This window comes from Dendrobates tinctorius, unplaced genomic scaffold (genome assembly GCF_039654945.1).
Source record: "Dendrobates tinctorius isolate UK_male_01 unplaced genomic scaffold, ASM3965494v1 ptg000203l, whole genome shotgun sequence".
NCBI lineage: Eukaryota > Metazoa > Chordata > Amphibia > Anura > Dendrobatidae > Dendrobates > Dendrobates tinctorius.
In genome coordinates, this window is record NW_027361870.1 from 12,975,723 (window position 1) to 12,996,922 (window position 21,200).

The 21,200-nt window shown below is 43.3% G+C and overlaps 1 protein-coding gene across 3 annotated transcripts in view; it reads left to right on the forward strand.

Moving 5' to 3' along the window:
• TASP1 (taspase 1) overlaps nucleotides 1-16,244 on the forward strand; it is a 260,025-nt gene extending 243,781 nt beyond the window's left edge. For all 3 annotated transcript variants that reach the window (XM_073553817.1, XM_073553816.1, XM_073553818.1), the window contains one exon: nucleotides 15,027-16,244. In XM_073553817.1, coding sequence (XP_073409918.1) covers nucleotides 15,027-15,119 — 93 coding nt within the window. In that variant the 3' untranslated portion in view covers nucleotides 15,120-16,244. The remainder of the gene's footprint in view (nucleotides 1-15,026) is intronic.
• The last annotated feature ends 4,956 nt before the right edge of the window (nucleotides 16,245-21,200 follow it).

The following is a 21,200-nucleotide window of genomic DNA, read 5'->3' on the forward strand; positions in this document are numbered from 1 at the left end:
AACTGATGGCTGCAAAGTTCTCTGCTCCTTTGTTTGGCTGGAAGAGCTGGGCACTGGTTCATTGGTTTGGATGCAGTCTTTCTCATCCACTGCTTTCAGATGAAAGCAGTGTAAATGTCTATTTAGATTAGAAGCTCTGGTAGGAGCATTTTTATCTTTGCCTGAATATGCACTCATCTTGGCTTCACAGCATTTGTTTTCGTCTGGATCATTTGTCATACACTGACAGACATAATGTTTTCTATCTTGAGTGATGGTGAAATGTTCAAATACAGCTGATTTAATGTGATGCTTCTTTGACATTCTCAGGTTTTTAATTCTGCATTCACAATCCAAATGACAATTGTTTTTCCTAAAAACAATTGTACAAAATTATTGCCAGGTCGTACAACTGATATAGTGGTCAGTAATACTGTTATTGTTCCTCATGTACTCACAGTTAACTGATGCAAAGTTTGTTGAAAGGATAATACTTCTCACAGTCTTCCTCTTCTGAGTAGCAGGCAGCTGTGAGATGCTTGGAAGACGCACACCTAGTATGATCTAGTCTAGAGGAGGAGCTTTACTACTAAGAATTTGCAACACATTTTCACTTTCAGTTTCATACATTGTAAGTAGGGGGGTTGGGGCAGCATGAGGTTAACCAAGTATAAGATTAGATAAGGGCAGTGGAGAACAGTGACACACAAGAAGTAAGAAATGTCTCTATCTCCAGCAGAACTGCTTATCACTGTTGTTCATAGTTTGATAGAACATATATATTTGAGTAACATTTATAAAATTCATATGAAAATTCAATTATGAAATATTAATACATTTTTTTTAAAGCTGGAGTCGGAGTCGGTACATTTCTACCGACTCCGACTCCAACCAAAACTAACTCCGACTCCACGACTCCGACTCCACAGCCCTGCCTGCAACCTCTGGGGGGGTGGGATCTTTCCATCTAGCCGCTGTCAACACTCTAGCAGCTATCAAAATATGTGACAGCGTGCCTCTAAGAATATGAGGAATTTCGTTCAGGCCAATGTGTAAAATGGCCTGGCTTGGGGTCAGTCATCTGGATACCCAAGACTTGTGAGATCAATAAATCAACACCCCTCCACCAAGGCCGGAGCACCGGACAGGTCCACCAAGTATGCTCAAGAGTACCCCTCATCCCACACCCTCTCCAGCATTCACCAGACCCACCAGCTCCAAAATGTGCCGTTCGGACCGGGAACTGGTACCATCTCAGGTGCGTCTTTTTCAATTGCTCCAGATGGTTCACACATGAAGAGACCCGTACAACTTCACACAATCCTTCCTCCCAGTCAACAGGTTCGGAGAGAAAACCCAGATCCCGCTCCCACCTGATCATATAGGGCAGTTTTGTATTATCCGGCGGGTCATTCAGGGCTCTATATAATAATGAGATACCTCTCGGGCCAGAATCAGGCAGCAGAAAATAACCGTTAACTGTGTTATTTAGTTGTGAATTGAAAAAAAACGAGTCCGGTGAATTATGCAACATATGACGTATTTGTAGGTATTGGTAAAAACACCTCCGGGTGGCCGGAAACTCAGCAGCCAGTTGGTCAAATGGGATTAACCCACCACTCCCCACTAGGTCTCCCAGACTCACAATTCTGGCAGCAACCCATGACTGAAGATTAAGGTATGGAATATGCATCTCAAGGGCTTTTAACGATATGGGGTGGTGTGATAGTTTAATAAGAGATGGGACCACTGTCCTCCAATGATGTAGCGCAGCTTTCATAGTTGGCAAAGTGGGGAATATTTAGTAGTTTTAACAGCTTCAGCCTCCAAAATATATCGGGTAGACTTGGCGGTAGCATAATAATTTTCTATTTGAAGCCATTTATGGTCTCTGTCCGCTTGCCACCAGTCTCTCAGTCCCGTGATTATAGCGGCTTTATGATACTTTAACAAGTTTGGTACCCCCAGTCCCCCTTTTTTATACGGGAAATACATTAGGGCCCTGGAGATCCTAGACTTTTTATATGACCAAATATAACTAACTATATGCCATAGTTTGTAATCTTTTTTTTATTTGAATCAGATCTTTTTTATTAAACATTCAGGAATCAATACAGAAAGAATATGACATCTTATATAGCTAGTAAAAATTACATTGAGAGCAGATATTATTTAAAGGGTAAAACTCTTCCTGTGTAAGAATAAATAAAAAGAAGAAATCTCAAAACACAGATATTTGCATAAAATTGAGCCTATAAACAACATGGCTCCACAAATAAACAAAAATCAAAATTATACATCAGTGCCTCATTTCAGCGGGAAAACCATCCCCGCCAGCCGCGCCACTCCGCATCATATTTCGCCCCCGCGCATATCAGGTCCAATCCACCCCAGCCCCCTCCCACCGCGCCACTCAAAATCTACTTCGCCACAAAGGGCACTAGACTTTATTTTCACCCCCCAAGCATCCCCTCATCGCAAGCACAACAGCAACTGGTCCAACATCGCATCCCGTACCAGTGCGCCCGAGGGGAGACCCGGTGACTCCATCCATGGCTGCCAAATTTTGTAAAACTTTCTTAATGCATTTCTTTTTAAATAAGCCCCCCTTTCCAATCTGATGACATTATTTAGTTTATTTTTAAGCTCTGACAATGTTGGTGGCATAGGATCCAACCAATGATATGCAAGTATCTTTCTTGCCTGATACAGGATGCGTGCTATTCCCAGGGCCACTGCAGAGTCCGGGTCAACCCCCTCCTCCCACAAATTCAACAAACATAGACGAGGTGACTGTCGTATTGGGATATGGTATACTTGGGCTATGAGTCCCAGGGTCTGCCTCCAGAAATCCCCAATGTGCCTGCACTCCCACATCACATGCATCAAGTGGGCATCATCCTGCCCACACCTAACACATTGTGTATTGGGCCTAAGTCCCATTTTAAATAATAAGCTGGGTGTTTTATATACCCTGTGAATGAGATATATTTGCGAAAGCCGCTGGCACTCAGAAACCGCCATTTTAGGGACCTGTTCTAGAATATCGGACCACTGGTCCTCCGTCAGGGGGCCAACGTCCCGTTCCCACTTATTCTTAGCAGCAGTCAGTGGATATGTCTCCAGATGGGCAGGCAATAATCTTTTATATAATTCAGAGATAAGTCCCCTAGAAGACTCAGATGTAAGTAGCATATGTAGTGTTTGATTATGTGTCACTATCACCGGATTTGTCCTTCTCTGTTTTTCCAATGCATGTCTTAGCTGTAAGTACTGATAAAAGAAGACGTGCGGGAGGTGAAATTCTGTTCTCAGTTGTTCAAAACTCTTAAGAGTATTAGTTTGCAAAATTTGTGACACCAGATAAATCCCTTTATCTTCCCATCTTCCGAACCCCACCAGCTTTTTGATCTCTTGCAAATCCGGATTTCGCCACAATGGCCACAATTCCGTAGGCCCATTTATCTTCAAAAGAGACTTACCCCTATCCCACACCTTGAAAATCATAGCCAACGTGGGGTATCGTGCCCCATTTATCTGCCGTCTTCCCACCTCCAACCGGCACCCTGGATATTTCCATACCGATCCTTCCCTCACAATATCACCACCATTGTCACACGCCCCGTCTCTACCCCAACCCTTAAGATGTTGCATCTGGGAGGCCATAAAGTATATGAATGGGTTTGGCACCGCCAATCCTCCCTCCTTCCCTCGCTGCAGTATCTCCAAGCGAATCCTAGCCTGTTTTTTCTTCCAAATTAATTCCCGGAATAATGTATTTATTTTTGCAAAAAAGTCCCTACAGATCCACACCGGAGAATTATGTATCAAATATAATAATTGTGGCATCATTACCATTTTGATTAAGTTAGATCTACCAATATTCGACAACGGCAGGCGACACCAAGTATGTACTTTTGCTCTAAATCGCTGCAACAGGGGCTCCAGATTCAGAGCCCGAAAATCCTTCGGGGCGGGACTAACAATTATACCCATATACTTAAACCTCCGAACTACAGGGACCGGTATCTGCAAATCTGAGAAATCCGCCGGGAGAGGGCATTAAAGCTGATTTGGACCAATTAATCCGAAGACCAGACCTCAGCCCAAATTCTCGAATGACCTCCATTGCCGGCAAAATCGAGGAATGTACCTTATCTAAATATAGAAGTAAATCATCCGCGTACAATGATATCCTCAACTCCACAGTTCCACATCTGAATCCCATTATTTCTCTGGACATCCGAATTGCAACTGCCAATGGCTCCACCGCAGTAGCAAATAGCAAGGGCGAGAGCGGGCACCCCTGTCTAGTACCTCTCCCAAGAGGAAAAGACTCAGAGACCCTGCCATTAGCCCCAACCTTCGCCACCGGCGAGCCATATAACAGCCTCACCCAATTTATAAATCTGTGTCCAAAGCCCATTTTCCGAAGTACCGCCCACAAAAAACCCCACTCCAGACTATCGAACGCCTTAGCGGCGTCTAAGGACAAAATTGCTCTTCCCCCCAACTCCCCAGAACTATGTTGAATCCCCAAGTATAGTTTCCTAAGGTTCATAGATGTGGCTCTGCCTGGGATAAATCCCGTCTGATCCTTCTGTATAACAGATGAGATAACTCGGGACATCCTATTGGCGAGTACCTTGGCCAATAATTTAACATCTGTTGATAATAGGGAAATCGGGCGATATGAATCCGGAACCTCTGGATCCTTTCCGGGCTTTAATATTAAAACTATCAAAGCTTCCCTCATAGATGGCGGGAGGACCCTCTGCCTTTCAGCCTCTTCAAATACCTTAAGTAGCTTAGGTAGCAGTAAGGGTGCATAGGTTTTGTAAAACTCGCCAGGCAGGCCATCCATTCCTGGAGCCTTTTCATTTTGCATCTGACCAAGCGCCTCCTCCAACTCCTCCAACAGGATGTCCCGATCCAATGAATCCCTATCGCTATCAGCCAATGCAGGGAGAGAGAGCGCATCCAGGTACTGCTCAATCTCAGTCTCCGTGAGACTGCAATCTGATGTGTATAGTCGCATATAATACCTCCTTATCTCACTCACTATGTCCGCACTGTCTGTCACAAGACCACCCGAGTCCGTTTTTAGCCTATTGATATATGAAGATCCGTCCTGTGCTCTAATGACCGTGGCCAATAAATGTCCTACTCCCTCCCCCTCTATAAAATATTTTTGTTTGAGGAAATAACGTTTATTTGCTGCCGCCGACATGAGGTTTTCCCTGAGCGACCCCTGTGCCTTCTCCAAAGCTTTTTTAGTTTCCTCTGTCGGGTTGAGTATCACCGCAGCCTCCGCAACAGACACCTCCTGGATCAGACTCTGGGTGTAGCGTCTATTTTGGCTTTTCCGTGTGCATATTTCTCTAATATATAAGCTCCTGACATAGGCTTTCATGGAATCCCAGACTATGTGTGATGATGCAGAGTACTCATTAAGTTGAAAATATTCTAGAATGGCATCATGCAAAGATCCCCCTATAAGCTGGATCCAGAAGGGATTAAGCTTCCAGATAGGTCTAGATAGGGTGAGGGGGTGTCCCCATGAAAGTGTGACATGTAGCGGCGAGTGATCAGATACACTTCTAGGCAGGTAGGCCACCCCTCGTACATATGGGGTCATGAGTGTATTCCCAATGGCCAGGTCTATCCGTGACTTAGCGTGGTGGGAGCTAGAGTAGCAGGAAAACTGGCTGGGGGGTTTCGGACACGCCAAAGATCTACCATACCCAGCTCCACTAACGTTCTAGCAAATGAGGTTGAGGCTGCATCTTCTGATATGTTTCCCGAATGAAACTTATCCAAATAGGGATGCAAATATGTATTAAAATCTCCTATTAGAAGAGTCGGCGCAGGGGGAAAGGAACCCAAAATAGACAAGATTCTTTTTACTGGTTCGACTGAATAGGGCGGGGGGATGTACATGGCAACCAAAATAAATTTTATACCGTATAACGTGCAAAGCAAACATACAAATCTGCCCCCAGGGTCAACCACTGATTTAGTACATGAGAAGGGGATGGACCTGTGCACCAGCACACTGACACCCCGCGCATGGGTCGAGTACGTGGAATGATATTCATGTGAAACCCATCCCTTTCTTAGCCAATGAATATTATCTTTCACCATGTGGGTCTCAGACATACACAGGATAGCCGGGAGAAATTTCTGCATATTAGTAAATATAGCACATCTCTTATTTGCATCCCCGAGCCCCCTAACATTCCACGCTACAATATTAAGTGATATCGCCATAAGAGCAGACTAAAAAATGAGAAATCGGAGCATACTCCACTCCCGAGGGAGAGAGGCAATCTCCACCATCCCTCAGTACAATGAATTGGGTGACACGGCTGACGCACATCACATCCCACAGAACAATTAGGGAATACAACAACAAACGAAAAAAACAAAGGAGGGAGAGGGAGCACTGCACACCAGTGCACAGCGCCCCTACCCCCAAACACAAGTGTAACTTGCACATTTCTCTCAAATAGAGAGAATCAGGGCTAGAAAACTCGCCCAGAGTCCATGCAGGGAGAAGGGTCCACAGCTTGTCACTGTAACGAGTGTCCACAGCAATCCGGTCAGCTCCCGCCCTGAATCCGAAATGGAATGAACAGTAGTAATTATACCAGCATAGCGTCCTAGACAAAAAGGAGTAACAACACCTGGTGGCGAAAAAAAGGGAGAACTTCAAGTATTCTTCCTCCTCATGGACCTCTCATTAATATCCAGCCAGGACAGCGCCATTCCCGCCGTATCAAAAAAGTGCGTTTCTCCATTCACATCAATCCGCAGTCTAGCAGGGTACATCATGGAATATGTCACCTGTAAGTCACGTAGGCGTTTTTTAATCTCAATAAATTGCGCCCTTTTACGCTGCACCTCCAGGGAAAAATCAGGGAAAATGGAGACTTTCCTCCCATTAATAGCAAGTTCCTTAATGTCTCTGGATCTGCGCAGGATAGCATCTCTATCTTTAAAGTGTAGGAGCTTGAGCAAGATGGGACGCGGGGGTGCTCCCGGCGGGGGGCACGCGTAGGGACCCTGTGTGCTCTCTCAATAGTAAAGAATGGGGACAAAACATCTTTGCCAAAGGTGTCCATTAGCCATTTTTCAAAAAAGCCCAGTGAGTCAGTCCCCTCCGTCCTCTCCGGAACCCCCACCAGTCGCAGATTACTTCTACGGGAGCGGTTCTCTAAATCATCCACCTTGTTCAGCAGTATTGTAATATTTTGCGTGGCTTTTCCCAGCTCCCGTGTTATTGGTGGCAATTTATCCTCCGTCGCACCAACACGCTCCTCCAGTTCCCCCACCCTGCTAGTCACCCCCCGCAGCTCTTGTTTAATACAGGCCATGTCCTTGGTGACAATCTCCATTTGATTACTTAGAGTGGCCAGTGTGGTATTGCAGGAGTTAATTGCTGCGAGGATTTCTCCCAGCGTGGGCTCAGCAGTCACAGACTCCGGCTGCTCCCCATCCCCCACTCCTTCCTCCTCCAGCACAGGCCCCTGTGTCTGCACGTGTCGGGCTGAAGGGGGGCCCAGTTTACTCACTGTTCCCTCCCTGGAGAGATGATCCTCCAGCTCCATGCTGCAGCCAGCGTCTGCCTCAGTCTGTGCATTGGGCGATCGAGCAGCAGCAGGAGGCACCCTTGCATATCGTTCCAGCCTGCCAGCAGCTCCCATCGCTCCACTACCGGCCGACTTGTTGTTTGCTGGTGCCATCCTGGATGTAGCAGAGGCGCGCCCCGGCGTCTCCTTATCTTTTTTACTGCTGCAGTTCGACATGGCCCAAGGATCCTCCGCTGTCTAGACGCCCAGGGAGATATTGCAGCCCTCCAGGTCAGTGGGACTCGTCAGCAGTGCCGGTAATCAGGATTTATTGTCGGATCCGGGCAGGAGCTCTCTCACTCCACGTCCTCCCTACATGAGGTCCAGGCCACGCCCCCCATAGTTTGTAATCTTAGAATTCTTTTTTTAGGGATTATCATTGGTATGCACCGGAGTAGGTACAATATTTTAGGTAGGACAATCATCTTAAAGGCATTAATCCTTGCAATCCAGGAGGTCTGGACAGCATGAAGCTGCTCCAATTGTTTCTTAAGCTGTATTTCCAAATTAGTAAAGTTCCTATCCACAATCTGCTCATAACCAGTCAGTGTAATGCCCATATATGGAATACCCTCTCTCATCCACTTAAACGGAAAAATGGCCTCCAGCCTTGTCTTTGCCGCACAAGGAAACGCTACCGGAAACAACAGGGATTTTGTGGGGTTCAGTTTATAGTATGAGACCTTGCTAAATTCCCCAAGTTCACAAATAATCGCAGAAAACGAAGATTCTAAATTTACACAGGATAGAATGACATCATCGGCGTATAGACCGACTTTGTGCTCCACCTGTCCAATCCTAATCCCAGAAATGCCCGCCGACATTCTAATGCGCTCGGCAAGCGGCTCTGTTATGAATGAGTCACCGTAGGAGGCAAAAGCAGAAATACAAGCTAAGTCCAGAAAACCAGAGAAGTTGGCAACTATCAGATTGCAGACCCCTGAACCTATCAACACAACTAGCAGTAGCCGTGGGGGGTTCCTACGATGCCCTAGACCCCTCGATCACAGCCAGAGAAATACATAGGCCTAAAGAAAGAAAGGGGAAATCTAAACTGCCCTAGAGCAGACCCCAAAGCAATAGGCAGCCCCCAACATATAATGACGGTGGAGCAAGATGAAAATATTAACACAGACAGAAAGATAGACTGAGCAAAGACGGGGCCCCAAAACTACCTAGATAGGAAAGGACAAGAAGGCTGCTGTCTGCAATCTGCCAAAACCCTATCAAAGACATAAGCCAACCAGCTGATATGAAAAAGGCCCTGAAGCAGCTAGGCTTCAAAAACTGAATCAGCACTCAGGTATTTTCAGAAGACAGAGCTAAATGAATTCAGCACACCCCAGCAGGGAATGGCAGAAATCCAGAAAAACAAAGCAAAAACAAAGTCAAAGCACAAAAGCAAAAGGCCGAGCAGCAAACTTAGCTTTGGAGGAGCAGGAATTCTGACTGGTCTCCAAGGATCCCACAGAGAAATCACCCGCAGGGCGGAAGGGCGTCGGCAGCCTTATATCCAGTCCGTAACTCCACTCAGCCAATCGTCATCATCAGCCTCAGGTGTTTGACAATCAGGCTCACTACCTTTCTTTACCAGAAGAGGGAGTTCCTCGGGCCTCAGTAATGAAGGGGAAAATGAACTCACAACACAGCTCCATGCACAGCGCAAAAATAACAGGCGAGAGCGGGCACCCCTGTCTCGTACCGTTCGTGATCTGGAATGGGCCGGACAAGAAGCCAGACGTCAAAACCCTGGCGCAGGGGGTCGAGTACATGGCACAGATTGCGTATAATATAGGGCCCGACAGTCCAAATTTCTTCAGGACTGCTCTTAAATATCCCCCAGTGCACCCTGTCAAAAGCTTTTTCAGCATCAAGTGACAGGAATGCACTAGGTTGGCCAGACAGCTCAGATATTTTAATCAAATTCAACATACGTCGTATGCCATCCTTCGTCTCCCGTCCTGCAACAAAGCCCGTGCCGGTCATATTGATTGCCCCGTACTGGCCCAGGAGGGCCTGGTTCGCAGAAATTATCAATCTTCTCACAGGCACCCCCTGGAGACTCCCCGACAGACCAGATCTCCTGGCTCAAGGGCCGTTTTACCACTCGAATTCTCGGTTGCTCAATTTGACGGCATGGCCGTTGAAACCACAATACAGAGAGCAGCGGGTGTTTCAGACCGAGTTATTAATACATTGATCCAGGCTAGGAAGCCATCCTCTTCCAGGGTCTATTATCGAGCCTGGAAGGCCTATTTTGGCTGGTGTGAGTCTAATCACGTCACACCTATGCCCTGTTCCCTGCCATATGTCCTAGCTTTTCTCCCGGCAGGGTTAGATGGCGGTCTGGCCCTAAGTTCCTTCGAAGGCCAGGTATCTGCTATCTCTATTCTTTATCAAAAAAATTTGGCCTCCCGCTTACAGGTTAAGACCTTTCTGCAAAGAGTGGCACATGCGGCCCCTCCTTACAGATCCCCTGTGCCTCCATGGGATCTTAACCTGGTCTTGGAAGCCTTTACAGGTTCAGCCTTTGAACCCCTACAGGAAGCTTCCATGTCTTTGTTGTCCTGGAAGGTGGTATTTCTCGTAGCCATCACCTTTTATTAGGCGGGTTTCAGAACTAGTGGCATTATCCTGTCACCCTCCATTCCTAATTATGCACCAGGACAAGGTTGTTTTGCGGCCTCCTCCTAACTTTCTTCCCAAGGTGGTATCGGCCTTCCACCTGAACGAGGATATAATCCTTCCGTCATTTTGTCCCGCTCCAACCCATCTTCTGGAGCGTTCTTTGAATAAGCTAGACCTGGTCAGGGCGATAAGGATCTATCTGGCTAGGACGGCTCCCTTCAGGAAGGAGGACTTGCTCTTTGTTATCCCCAGTGGGGTGAGAAGAGGCCTGCTGGCCTCTAAGGCAACAATTGCCCGCTGGATCAGAATGGCCATTCTGGAAGCCTACCCGGTAATGTCTCCTCCTACTGCTTTTTCACTAACTGATTGTCCTACAGCCGGTCAGAGGGGTGTATACTGCGGAGGCGGAGTTAACATTTTTTTCATACATAGTGTCAACCTCCTAGTGACAGAAGCACACACCCACGGTTCCTGTGTCCCCCAATGAATACTCTGAGAAACAGATTTTACGGTAAGCAAACAAAATCCTGTTTTAGTCCATATTGGCTGTTATAGGCCATACATGTTCAATGACTCCAACAAGGTGGATGAATAATTGTCCATGGGCAAACATTTCACTTGAGGAATTTTTTTTTTTTTTGTCCAATGAAAAAAAAATTAAACATGGCCGACTTGATTTCAGATGATGGAATCTGATCGGTCGGTTTAAACATGTGTTCATTTTTTTTACATTTTACCCTGCAATTGTTTTAGTGGAAATGGTTCATTTTGAACAACTAAAGTCTGATGTTTATGGCTAACTTAAGATTTAAATTATTATTTTTTTCTTTTTGCCTAAGTACTGTATGTCAGCATACAAAAAAAATTATAAAATACTTCTTATAACCAAAAGTGCAAGACGACAGATTTCCGTCAGCTTGCATTAATTACAGATGTGCATCTAAGTGTAGTTTATTTTCGTAAAAAGGGGTTGTCTGAGATCTGAAACCAAAAATGAAAAGTTTTTTCTTTGCAAGAAATATAATTTTTGTCCATTGTCTGATATTTAAAGAATATGACTGAATATGGGAGAGCTGATAATCCACAGTCCATAGAGAAGAGCAGTGCAGTTTTTGGAGGAAAGAAAGTCTTGTTTTTTTAATTTTAGACAGCCACAAGCATAACTTGTTAAAAAAAATAAGCCTTATGATTTTGAGCTGAAACATTGCAATTATTTTGATAATTTCATAATTTAATTCCAATAAGATAAGCTGTCACATTGAAAAAACAAAACTTTAGTTGTTCAGAGCTCTACAACAACCCATACAGCCATCTGTGCTGGTAATCTATGCTGTTGCTTCACATTAGTCTGACAGGCTGTGTCTTCATGTAGATTACTGTAATCCACCAGCAATGATAATCATTACATGCATATGTGAACTATCCATTTACAAGCAGATAAGTCTCCTTTACGTTACATTAGCCATTGTCTTTCATGTGTTGGCTCGTGATGCAGAGCAAGGTGCTTCAGGCATTTCCTTTATCGGTGAAAACTCCGCACTCATGAAGATCGCAGTCTTCACAGTTGCATCCTTTTGACATCTGGTGTACATTGTAATCATATTCTCCAGCCGGTAATCTTTATTCTGATGGCAGAAACAGCTGCTGCTCTCAGTCCTTCTTCTGAAGACATGTTTTTGACCTTTCCCGAAATGAGTTAATCTCCCTCTTCTAGTCCTGTCTCCCCGGCCTCTATAGTGAGAAGTGGTGTCGAGTGTGAAGCTTCAAATGCATATGTTGATGCAAAACATTCCTTGCATCTTGCCACATTCTTCTTATTATGGATTTTTTTTTTCATGTTTGGTTATATGTACCTATTTATGTTTAACCAAAAAAAATTTAATTACTATAGATGTCTTATGGAAAGGCCAGACATTAACGAGTAGGGATGAGCAGACCCATGGAAGTTTGGGTTTTGGAAGTTCTGGTTCCCTCTCTTTTATTTTTTCTTTCTCTTTTTTTTTTTTTTCCTCCCCCAGAACTCCAAACATTGAAACTGACTTCAGGGAGAAGTCCTTATTCAGAATTCAGCACCGGATACTAAGTGACCATACGACCCCCAAACTTTAAAGCTCGGGTTCGCTCATCTCTAATGACCAGGTCACGGTGTGGTGCTGCCACGACGCGTCTGAAAATCGCAGCGACAAATAACTTAGGCCTCATGCAGAGATCAGGTTTTTTTCCCGCATACAAGAAAAACACAGAATTTCATGAGTGAGCGACGTTGGCGTTTAGTCAGGGTTTTATCAGTTTTTTGGGGGTTTTTTTACTGATAGGCGAAAGTGGAGAAACTTTTTCTTAGTCAGTAAAAAACGGATAGCATCAATTTAAAAAAAAAAAAACGGATAGCATCCGAGTGCTGTCAGATTTTTTTTCACGGACCTATAGACTTACATTGCCGATATTGATCAAATGCTCTGATCAATATCGGTCTTTCATCAATGACTTTGCTGTGTTTTGATTTGTATATGTTCATTCTGTTGAAGGAAAATTTGCACCATTGTTACGGGAGTGCATAACTTTGGAACAGAGGGGCACTGAAGAAAAATAAAAACTTTTCCATAATCAGTGGATCAGCGTCAAATGGAGGAAGTACTCAGTTTTAAATTAAAAAAAAAAAAAATCCAGTGACTGGTTCTCTTTAAAACAATCATTTTGCTAAAACATGCAAACACTTCTTGTTTGGTCCAGATCTGACATCCAGGAGTGAAGGAGCTGTAGTGCTACTTAAGGATATGTGCACACAGTGCGTATTCTGCTTTGGAATTTTCTGCGCAGATTTCACTAAATCCACCGGTCAAATGACCTGCATATTTCCTGCGTATTTAGTGCATTTTTTTGTGCGGTTTCACTGCATGTTTTGTGCAGTTTTCCCCTGCGGTTTTCCACCTGCGGATTTCTAGAATGGAGCAGGTGGAAAACTGCACCAAAAGCGCACAAAAGAAGTGACATGCTGCTTTTTTCATTCTGCACCAAATCCGCGCAGAAAAAAAAGCTGCATGTTCACAGCGGATTTTGTTTCACATAGGCTACAATGGTGCTGTACATCGCATGCAGTTCTGCTGTATGTACGCGGGGCCAAATCTGCTGCGTATATGCAGCAGAAACGCACCGTGTGCACATAGCCTAAAGGGCTTGGTTTTAGATCAATGTGGCCTTTAATCAAGGGGTTATGATTAAAGACCATGTTGGTCCAAAACAAATTAGCCTATTGGCATTTCTTTTATGCCAACTGAGAGAGTTGCACTGTTTTTTTTACAGTCTCTCTGTCCCTGGTCATTAAACTTTTATGTGGTCTGTGGTCATAAGTCAGCTGAGAGAAGCTCAGAAAAAGACAGATAAAAGTTATAAACTTTGTCTAGAATATTTTTTTTCGTCTCATGTTATCCAAGTTATTATTAACCAAAAAGGTTTAATTCCGTGATTGGCATGATAGAGGTTCCCTCTGCTGATGCTGTAATTCTACAAGAATGCAATTTACAGCACCTTGGAAACACATGGCCAGGTTATGGCTGCTTCTACTTCTTCGCACCCCTCGTTCTTGTTCTCCGTAGAGTAGTAACAGATTGTGAGCTCACCATGATGAAAATGTATGACATGAAGACATGATACATTAATAAGATGTCCATTTTCGACATGTCGTTAAGGGGTTTGAAGTCCTAAACCTCAATATAACACAGTTGACATAGACCTTTTTGACACCCTAGTCCACAAAGAAAGTGGACATTTTCGTATTAACAATCCTGGACCTTAACCTCTTATCAACTCTAGATCAATAGATGTGTTAAATTAACTACTGCTAAAACTTCAAGGTATTCTTTAAACCACTAGTCAATTAAAGTGATAACTTTTGTAGACAAAAGTTAGGCATGTTGGATTGCTGACAGATTATTTGAGCCTGATCTAAGAGGTTCCCATTCATTGTATTTAACCATATCAGTCGTTTCAAACCACAGGCAGCTCAAATTAGTGCATGGCTGCAAAATTGCTGCCAGGTATGATCTTTTCTTAAATTCTGCTGCGTTGCAGAGAAAACATAGTTTGAAGAGCCATTCAGGGACTATAGGGGAGAGATGAGAATAGTCCAACGCAGCCCACGTTTGGCTTCTCCACGCACCGTTTAAGTTAGTTGACAGGTCCCGATGTACACACATGGGAGAGACCTGTTATCAACTCGAACAGTACACAGAGAAACCTGCTGGGCGTGACGCTTTACTAGTTTTGTCTATCCCTATAGTTCCTGACGGCATCATCAAACTATTCTTTCTCTGAAACACTGCAATGTTTCAGAGATTTGTGCAGCCAGGTTCTGATTCCTGCTGTCCCATGGTTTGAGCAGCATCAGTCAACTGACATATTCTCTTTAAATTACATATTTTGATTCCTCAATTGTGAGTTATGTGCTTACTAAACATCCCTGTTTGCTACTTGCGACATGCTCTTAAGAACTTGCCAAGTTGTGATGGTAAAAACGGGCAAGAGAACCAGAAAATAATAAAAATCAGATTGAACACACTAATTAAAAACTGTTTTGTTATTTGTATGCTTTAATGAATAAGGTCTAACTAGAGTTGAGCCTTTTTTTTTTACCTTTTAGTTGAACTTGTCTTTTACATTACCGTCCATACCTCTACTTTCACTATAGACTTTGACAAGACCTCATGGTGTGCCATTGTAAATACATTCCAAGGTCGAGTTGTTTGATTTCTTAACCTCTTCTTCTTTCTTTTTTTCTTTTTTTCTTTCCAGACACACATTTCCAGGCTCCCTCCGGGTGCAGTGGCTGGCCAGTCTGTCGCCATTGAAGGCGGTGTGTGTAGGTTAGAGAGCTCACACAGCTGAAGATGACTCTCTCGTGGGCCACCAGCTGCTTCTTCCTCACAGATGACACACTCATGATACTACAGAAGCTCTCGTCATTGCACAATATATAACCCGTACAGCATGCAGCTGTGTATCCTGTATTCATCTCTTGTCACAGTGAAAGCTTCTTCTGATAATATTGTGCTTACTTCCAGTAGGCTTCTTCAGCCTCTCCGGAGATATTGGACCTTGTGTTAGTTTGATGTACCCCTTTTCCTAATGATTTATTATGTTTCCAGAGTATAGTGTTTTGTTTTTGATGATCTTGTTCTCTGATATTTTACTCGTTTCCTGGTTATATTTTCCTTGAAATTCCAAGTGGTTTTGGAGTAATTCTGTATCCCATTGACATCCCTTTAAATTCCTGACTGTCGTATAAGTAAGTGTGCTCAGTGCAGATGGGAAGTTGGTCAAATAACGTTCTTATTTTTTACATAACCTAGGATGGATCAATCTAATTTATTTTTTAAGGGTTTTTTTTGCATTTAATTATCTGCAAAATGTTATTTCTTATAGAATATTAGTTACTATATTTTCTTGCAGTTAAAAGAAATGTATCACTGTGCCACTCTTGTCCATCGGCCATGTCTGGCATTTCAGCTGGACCCCATTCAGTAAATGAGGCTAAACTGCAATATTACAAATTCCCTATAGAGAAGAGAGGCGCTGTTTCTGCAAGGAAGCAGCCATGTTCTGTTATTACAGTCCCTTTAAGTGACTTTCTGAATTTATTATATTTATGGGGTATATGGAGACATATTTATGGTATGCACATATAACGTTATAGTAAAATTAAGGTAAAGGACATGCACAATAATTTCACAGACACAGAGCTTCATGGAAACACATACTAGCTATATATGAGTCTACGTTATACTTATAGATGGGCTTCCAAGCAAAACGATAATTCAATATAACATATACTTGCTAATGCTGCTGGTCAATAGTTCAACTCTTGTCCAATGATGTTTCTTGCAAATGAAAATGTACTGTAGTAAAACTACAAAGTATATAGAAGTCTATGTACTGTAAACTGAATATTACCGTGCGGTTCTTTAATTATATTTTCTATGACTGCAAATAAAGTCAAGTATTGCTATACAATTTCTTTGGCTCTGAGCATTTTTTCATGGACATACTTTAAGTGACTCTGTCAAGTTCAGGCGTTAAGTATGCCATGACGCTGCCAGTCTTTTACGTAAACCTTCCTTCCCGCTTGTTTTCCATCTCCACCATTCTCTAGCTTTAAAAAGTGAGAGTTGCCAGTCAAAGAAAGGGCGGTGGAGATTGAGGACAAGTAGGTGGGAAGGTGCACTTTCATTCTGTGCTGAAATATCTGTTTTAGTTTGTTTTTTTTCTTTTAACTCTGCAATGCTACATTCCTCTGCTATTCTGGTGTTACAATGTACTCTTTCTGTGAGGTGTGTGCTTAGACAGTCAGATGGTGTCCAACTACTGCTGACAGCGTCAATCTGGGTAGGGACTTGGCTTGATTGACAAGTAAAATGATGATGCCAGATGTTGGTTTACTCATACATTTCCAGGAGAAATAGCAGACAGTGTTGGTACAACATTGTAGAAGGATCAACTTTATTCTCATTTGCACAAGGAAAGACTAGAAGCAATGGGATGAAACTGAATGGGAAGAGACACAGATTAGATATTAGAAAAAACTTTTTGACAGTTAGAGTGATCAATGAGTGGAACAGGCTGCCACAAGAAGTGGTGAGTTCTCCTTCAATGGAAGTCTTCAAACAGAGGCTGGACAGACATCTGACTGGGATGATTTAGCGAATCCTGATTTGAGCAGGGGGTTGGACCAGATGGCCCAGGAGGTCCCTTCCAACTCTTCGATTCTATGATTCTATGATTCTATGCAGTTTACAGAAAGGTTGCTCCAGAATTGACATTTTATAGAGAATACCAGGATTTACAAAACCAGTCAGGCATGGTGACAGGTCCTCTTTACCTATGAATTTCCCAAGGGAGCGAACATAAGCTTTTCATAAATGCACTTTTTTTTACTACTTGTAGTCTAGTGTGTTCATAGGGAATCTGTTATCAGAAGATTTCCTGTTATTTAAAACAAGTTTTGTTTTGTTTTTTTATTTTTTTTTAATTTAAGATTTGTTAGTGTGTTATTGTCGGTCGTTGCCAGGAGTAAAAAAAAAAAAAAAATACTGAACTCTTGCAGATTTTACTCTGAGCCCCATAATTGGTGACACTTCCTGTTCTGCGAAGATCTCTTTTGAGAAATTATCAAATTATCATTACAGGCATAATTAATTTTTTATCACTTTTCAGTGTATTTTTTATTTTTTGTGTAGGTACCTGCAAGACATTGAGCACCCATGACGTCCGTTGCGAGCTTGCATACCAAGGCCTTTTGTGTTGGAGAAAATAGGGTGTCTGCTTTTGTGGGGTGCACTTATACTGTTGTTCAGCCTGCCTGATCTAATAGTATTGGCGTCACCAACAGGCAGTAAGCCAGACTGTTCCGTACACGTATCGGTGTGACTGGTACCTTATGCAAGCCTTAGGCTACTTTCACACTTGCATCGGTACGGGCCCGTCGCAATGCGTCGGGCCGACGTACCGACGCACGTTGTGAAAGATTTGCACAACGGGGGCAGCGGATGCAGTTTTTTAACGCATCCGCTGCCCCATTGTAATGTGCAGGGAGGAGGGGGCAGAGTTTCGGCCGCGCATGCGCAGTAGAAAATGGCGGACACGACGCACAAAAAAACGTTACATGTAACGTTTTTGTGTGCGCTGCGGCCGCCAAAACACGACGCATCCATCGCACGATGGATGCCACGTGTGGCCATACGTCGCAATGTGTCGCTAATGCAAGTCTATGGAGAAAAAACGCATCCTGCGGGCAACTTTGCAGGATGCGTTTTTTCTCCAAAACGGCGCATTGCGACGTACGTCACACGACGCTAGTGTGAAAGTAGCCTAATGGTGCCAAGCATGGCCTTTTTTACAGGCAAGATTACGCCTATATATACACACCTCAACACTGAAATTACAACACCAAGTAGGTAAAGTTATGGAAATCACATGATATATAAATGATGAAAAAATGGGAAAAAAATTAACAAATATAAATCTTTACAGTAACAAGTATGAGCGCCGCATGCAGGAATATACGCACTTAGACGCCTTGGCTTTGATCAGTGAAGTTATTAATGGTTGTCTGAGGTATGTTTTGACGCTGTTAACGCACTTGGGCAATTCCTAAAGATCCACTACAAGTAGCTACCTGAGTACAGAGATGCTGCAGGCAGTGGTAGCACATTTAGGCCTTTCACAGCCTGAGCAACATGCGGGCTGACTATGTGGTATTGAAAAATGGTTCCTGGAGAAATGGCCTTACAAATAGTTCCATAGCCAAATAATGTAACACTGATCTGTTCACTGCTTCCAGTGGCGCTGGGTCACTTGCTTATTGATGATGTGACTGAAGACAGAAGCAGCCGGATGAATTCTGAAGTGCACAGGGGGTACTTTATGCCAGATTTAACCAAATGCAGCAAGGGTGATTGGGCGTAGCTTCACAGTACAGATGGACAAAGACGCACAACCTACTGCGAAAGCAACCCAGGAGTTTTTCAAGGTAAAGAAGTGGAATATTCTGCAATGGCCTATTAAATCACCAGATCTCAGTCCAACTGAGAAGCATTTCAAGCTTTTAAGACAAAACGAAGACCCACAAAAAGTAACAACTGAAGTCAGTTGCAGTAAAGGCCTGGCGAAGCACCACAAAGGAGGAAACCCAGTGTTTGGTGACATCCATGGCTTCCAGTCTTCAGGCAGTCTTTGCTTGCAAAGGATTTTCTACCAAAGTATTAAAAATTAACATTTTATTTATGGTAAAGTTAATTTGTCCAATTACTTTTGAGCCCCTGAAATGAGGATGCTTTGTAGAAAAGTTTCACAGGATATTTTTGTTGAACCCCTTTAATTAGTCATGAAAGTCTACACTTTAAATTGCATTTCAGTAGTTTCGTTTTAAGTAAAAAAAAAATACTGGCATGGAGAGCCCAAATCATGAAGATTTAGTCACTGTGCCACTATTTCTGGACCTAACTGTATATACTTGTTCCAATGCTCCAACAGCTATTGAAAAATTGCCTCAGAACATGAGCAACCAATCACTAAAATCCATACCGATTTAGGATTTGAATTTCCACTCAATTTTCTGATCTAACAATCTCCATTTACATTACACAGTTTTCAAAAAATGAATTTGAATTTTCTTAGTTTATGAGAGCAATTTCTTGCACGTTGAAATAGTGGTTTTTGAACACATTAAGTCACTCAACTCATTCACCTTGCACAATTCTTGTTAACGTTAGAAACTGAAGTATCGGCCATTGTAAATGCGCTTAAGCGCATATGGCAGCCTTGAATGCTCTAGGTGAGCGGTGGGGATCCTTTTTTCTGCCGGAGACAATTTGGATATTTATATCATCATACGCAGTTCTTAAATTATCAATTTGAACTTTATTCTACTATATTTTGTCAAATCAATGTACTCCCCCAAAAGGAGCTGGAGCTGCTTTTCTTTGGTGAGACGTGATGTTAGATGGTATGGATGATGATACTACTTGCAATGGTGTTTCCAGGTATTTGTTGGTCTGGAGTCGACTGTGATGAATTTGAAAAGAACTTGCAGCAGTAAGCTCTGAAAACAGGAGATGTTGAGGTTATGTACAGGGGCATGTAAAAGTTTAGACACCCATGGACAAAATTACTGCTATTGTGAACAGTTAAGCAAGATGATGATTAAGTGGTCTCTAAAGGTACTGTCACACTTAGCGATGTACCAGCGATCCCGACCAGCGATATGACGCAGTCAGGATCGCTGGTACATCGCTAAGTGGTCGCTAGTGAGCTGCCACACAGGCAGATCTCACCAGCGACATCGCAGGGGTTGGGGGTCGCTACTTACCTGTCACACGAGGCAATTCTGACGTCCTCCCGCCCGCGTCCACGCGTCGCTCGTCACAGCAGGAGGCAGACGACAAGAAACTGTCCAGGACGTTCTCGCGCGATCAGCGATAACCTACGGGGGAGCGGTCGGAGGTATCAGATATAGCGATATCGCTAGCAATATCGCTATAACGTCACAAAAACCAGTGACGTTATAGCGATATTGCTAGCGATATCGCTTAGTGTAACAGGCCCTTTAAAGGGCTAAATTTAAAGATAGTACATATGGGAAACTAGTAAAAACAGAGCGCAATAGGGTCTTAACTGATAACACAATAAGGTGCAGAGAAAAAAAGTAATCTGCTCGCCTGATGAAGTTGCACCTAAGCAACATGTTCAGCACATATCAGCCGCTGCACACAGGTCCATAAGGAAAGAGTGGCACAGGATCCTGGTGAAGCGTTATAGTTGATGATACTTTCAAAAGCTTTATTGGACAGGTTTCAGGTCAACGCGTTTTGAAGTCCTACACAGGAGCTCTATGGCAACTGACAGGTTTGATCTACTTATAAGCGGTCTTTTTTTTTTTTTTTTTTTTCCCCCACTTCCTTCCTCCTTTGGAAAAAAGCAAAAAAAGCCAAACAGGGCTCATGATTGTGTCAAAGTTCATCACACAACTTAAACAACTTGAAAAAAGATTAAAAACCAGGGTTCTTTGCAACCAAAGAGAGCTAGTCTTGCCTATGTTTTAAAAGTTAAAGTTAACACATTTCCTTTGTATTGCAGTCCAAGTCCAGGGAAATTTTCTGGGTTTTCAAATGGTTGTAAACTTCTTGATTATATGTGCGCTGTGGACAAAGAAACATCAAGCTCTCTGGAGATGGACTTGTAACCTTGAGATACCTGTGAAATATCTACATACGACATCACAGTAAACGTCACAATTTATGATCCTAACATTTTTACACTCTACAGAGGCGTAGCAAGGGTTTTGGTTCGGGGGGGCGAAACTTCTGAGTGGGCCCCTAACCAGAGAACCTCAGAAGACTGTGCTGTTGCCAAAAATAATCTACCATATATACTCGTGTATAAGCTGAGATTTTGAGCCCATTTTTTGGGGCT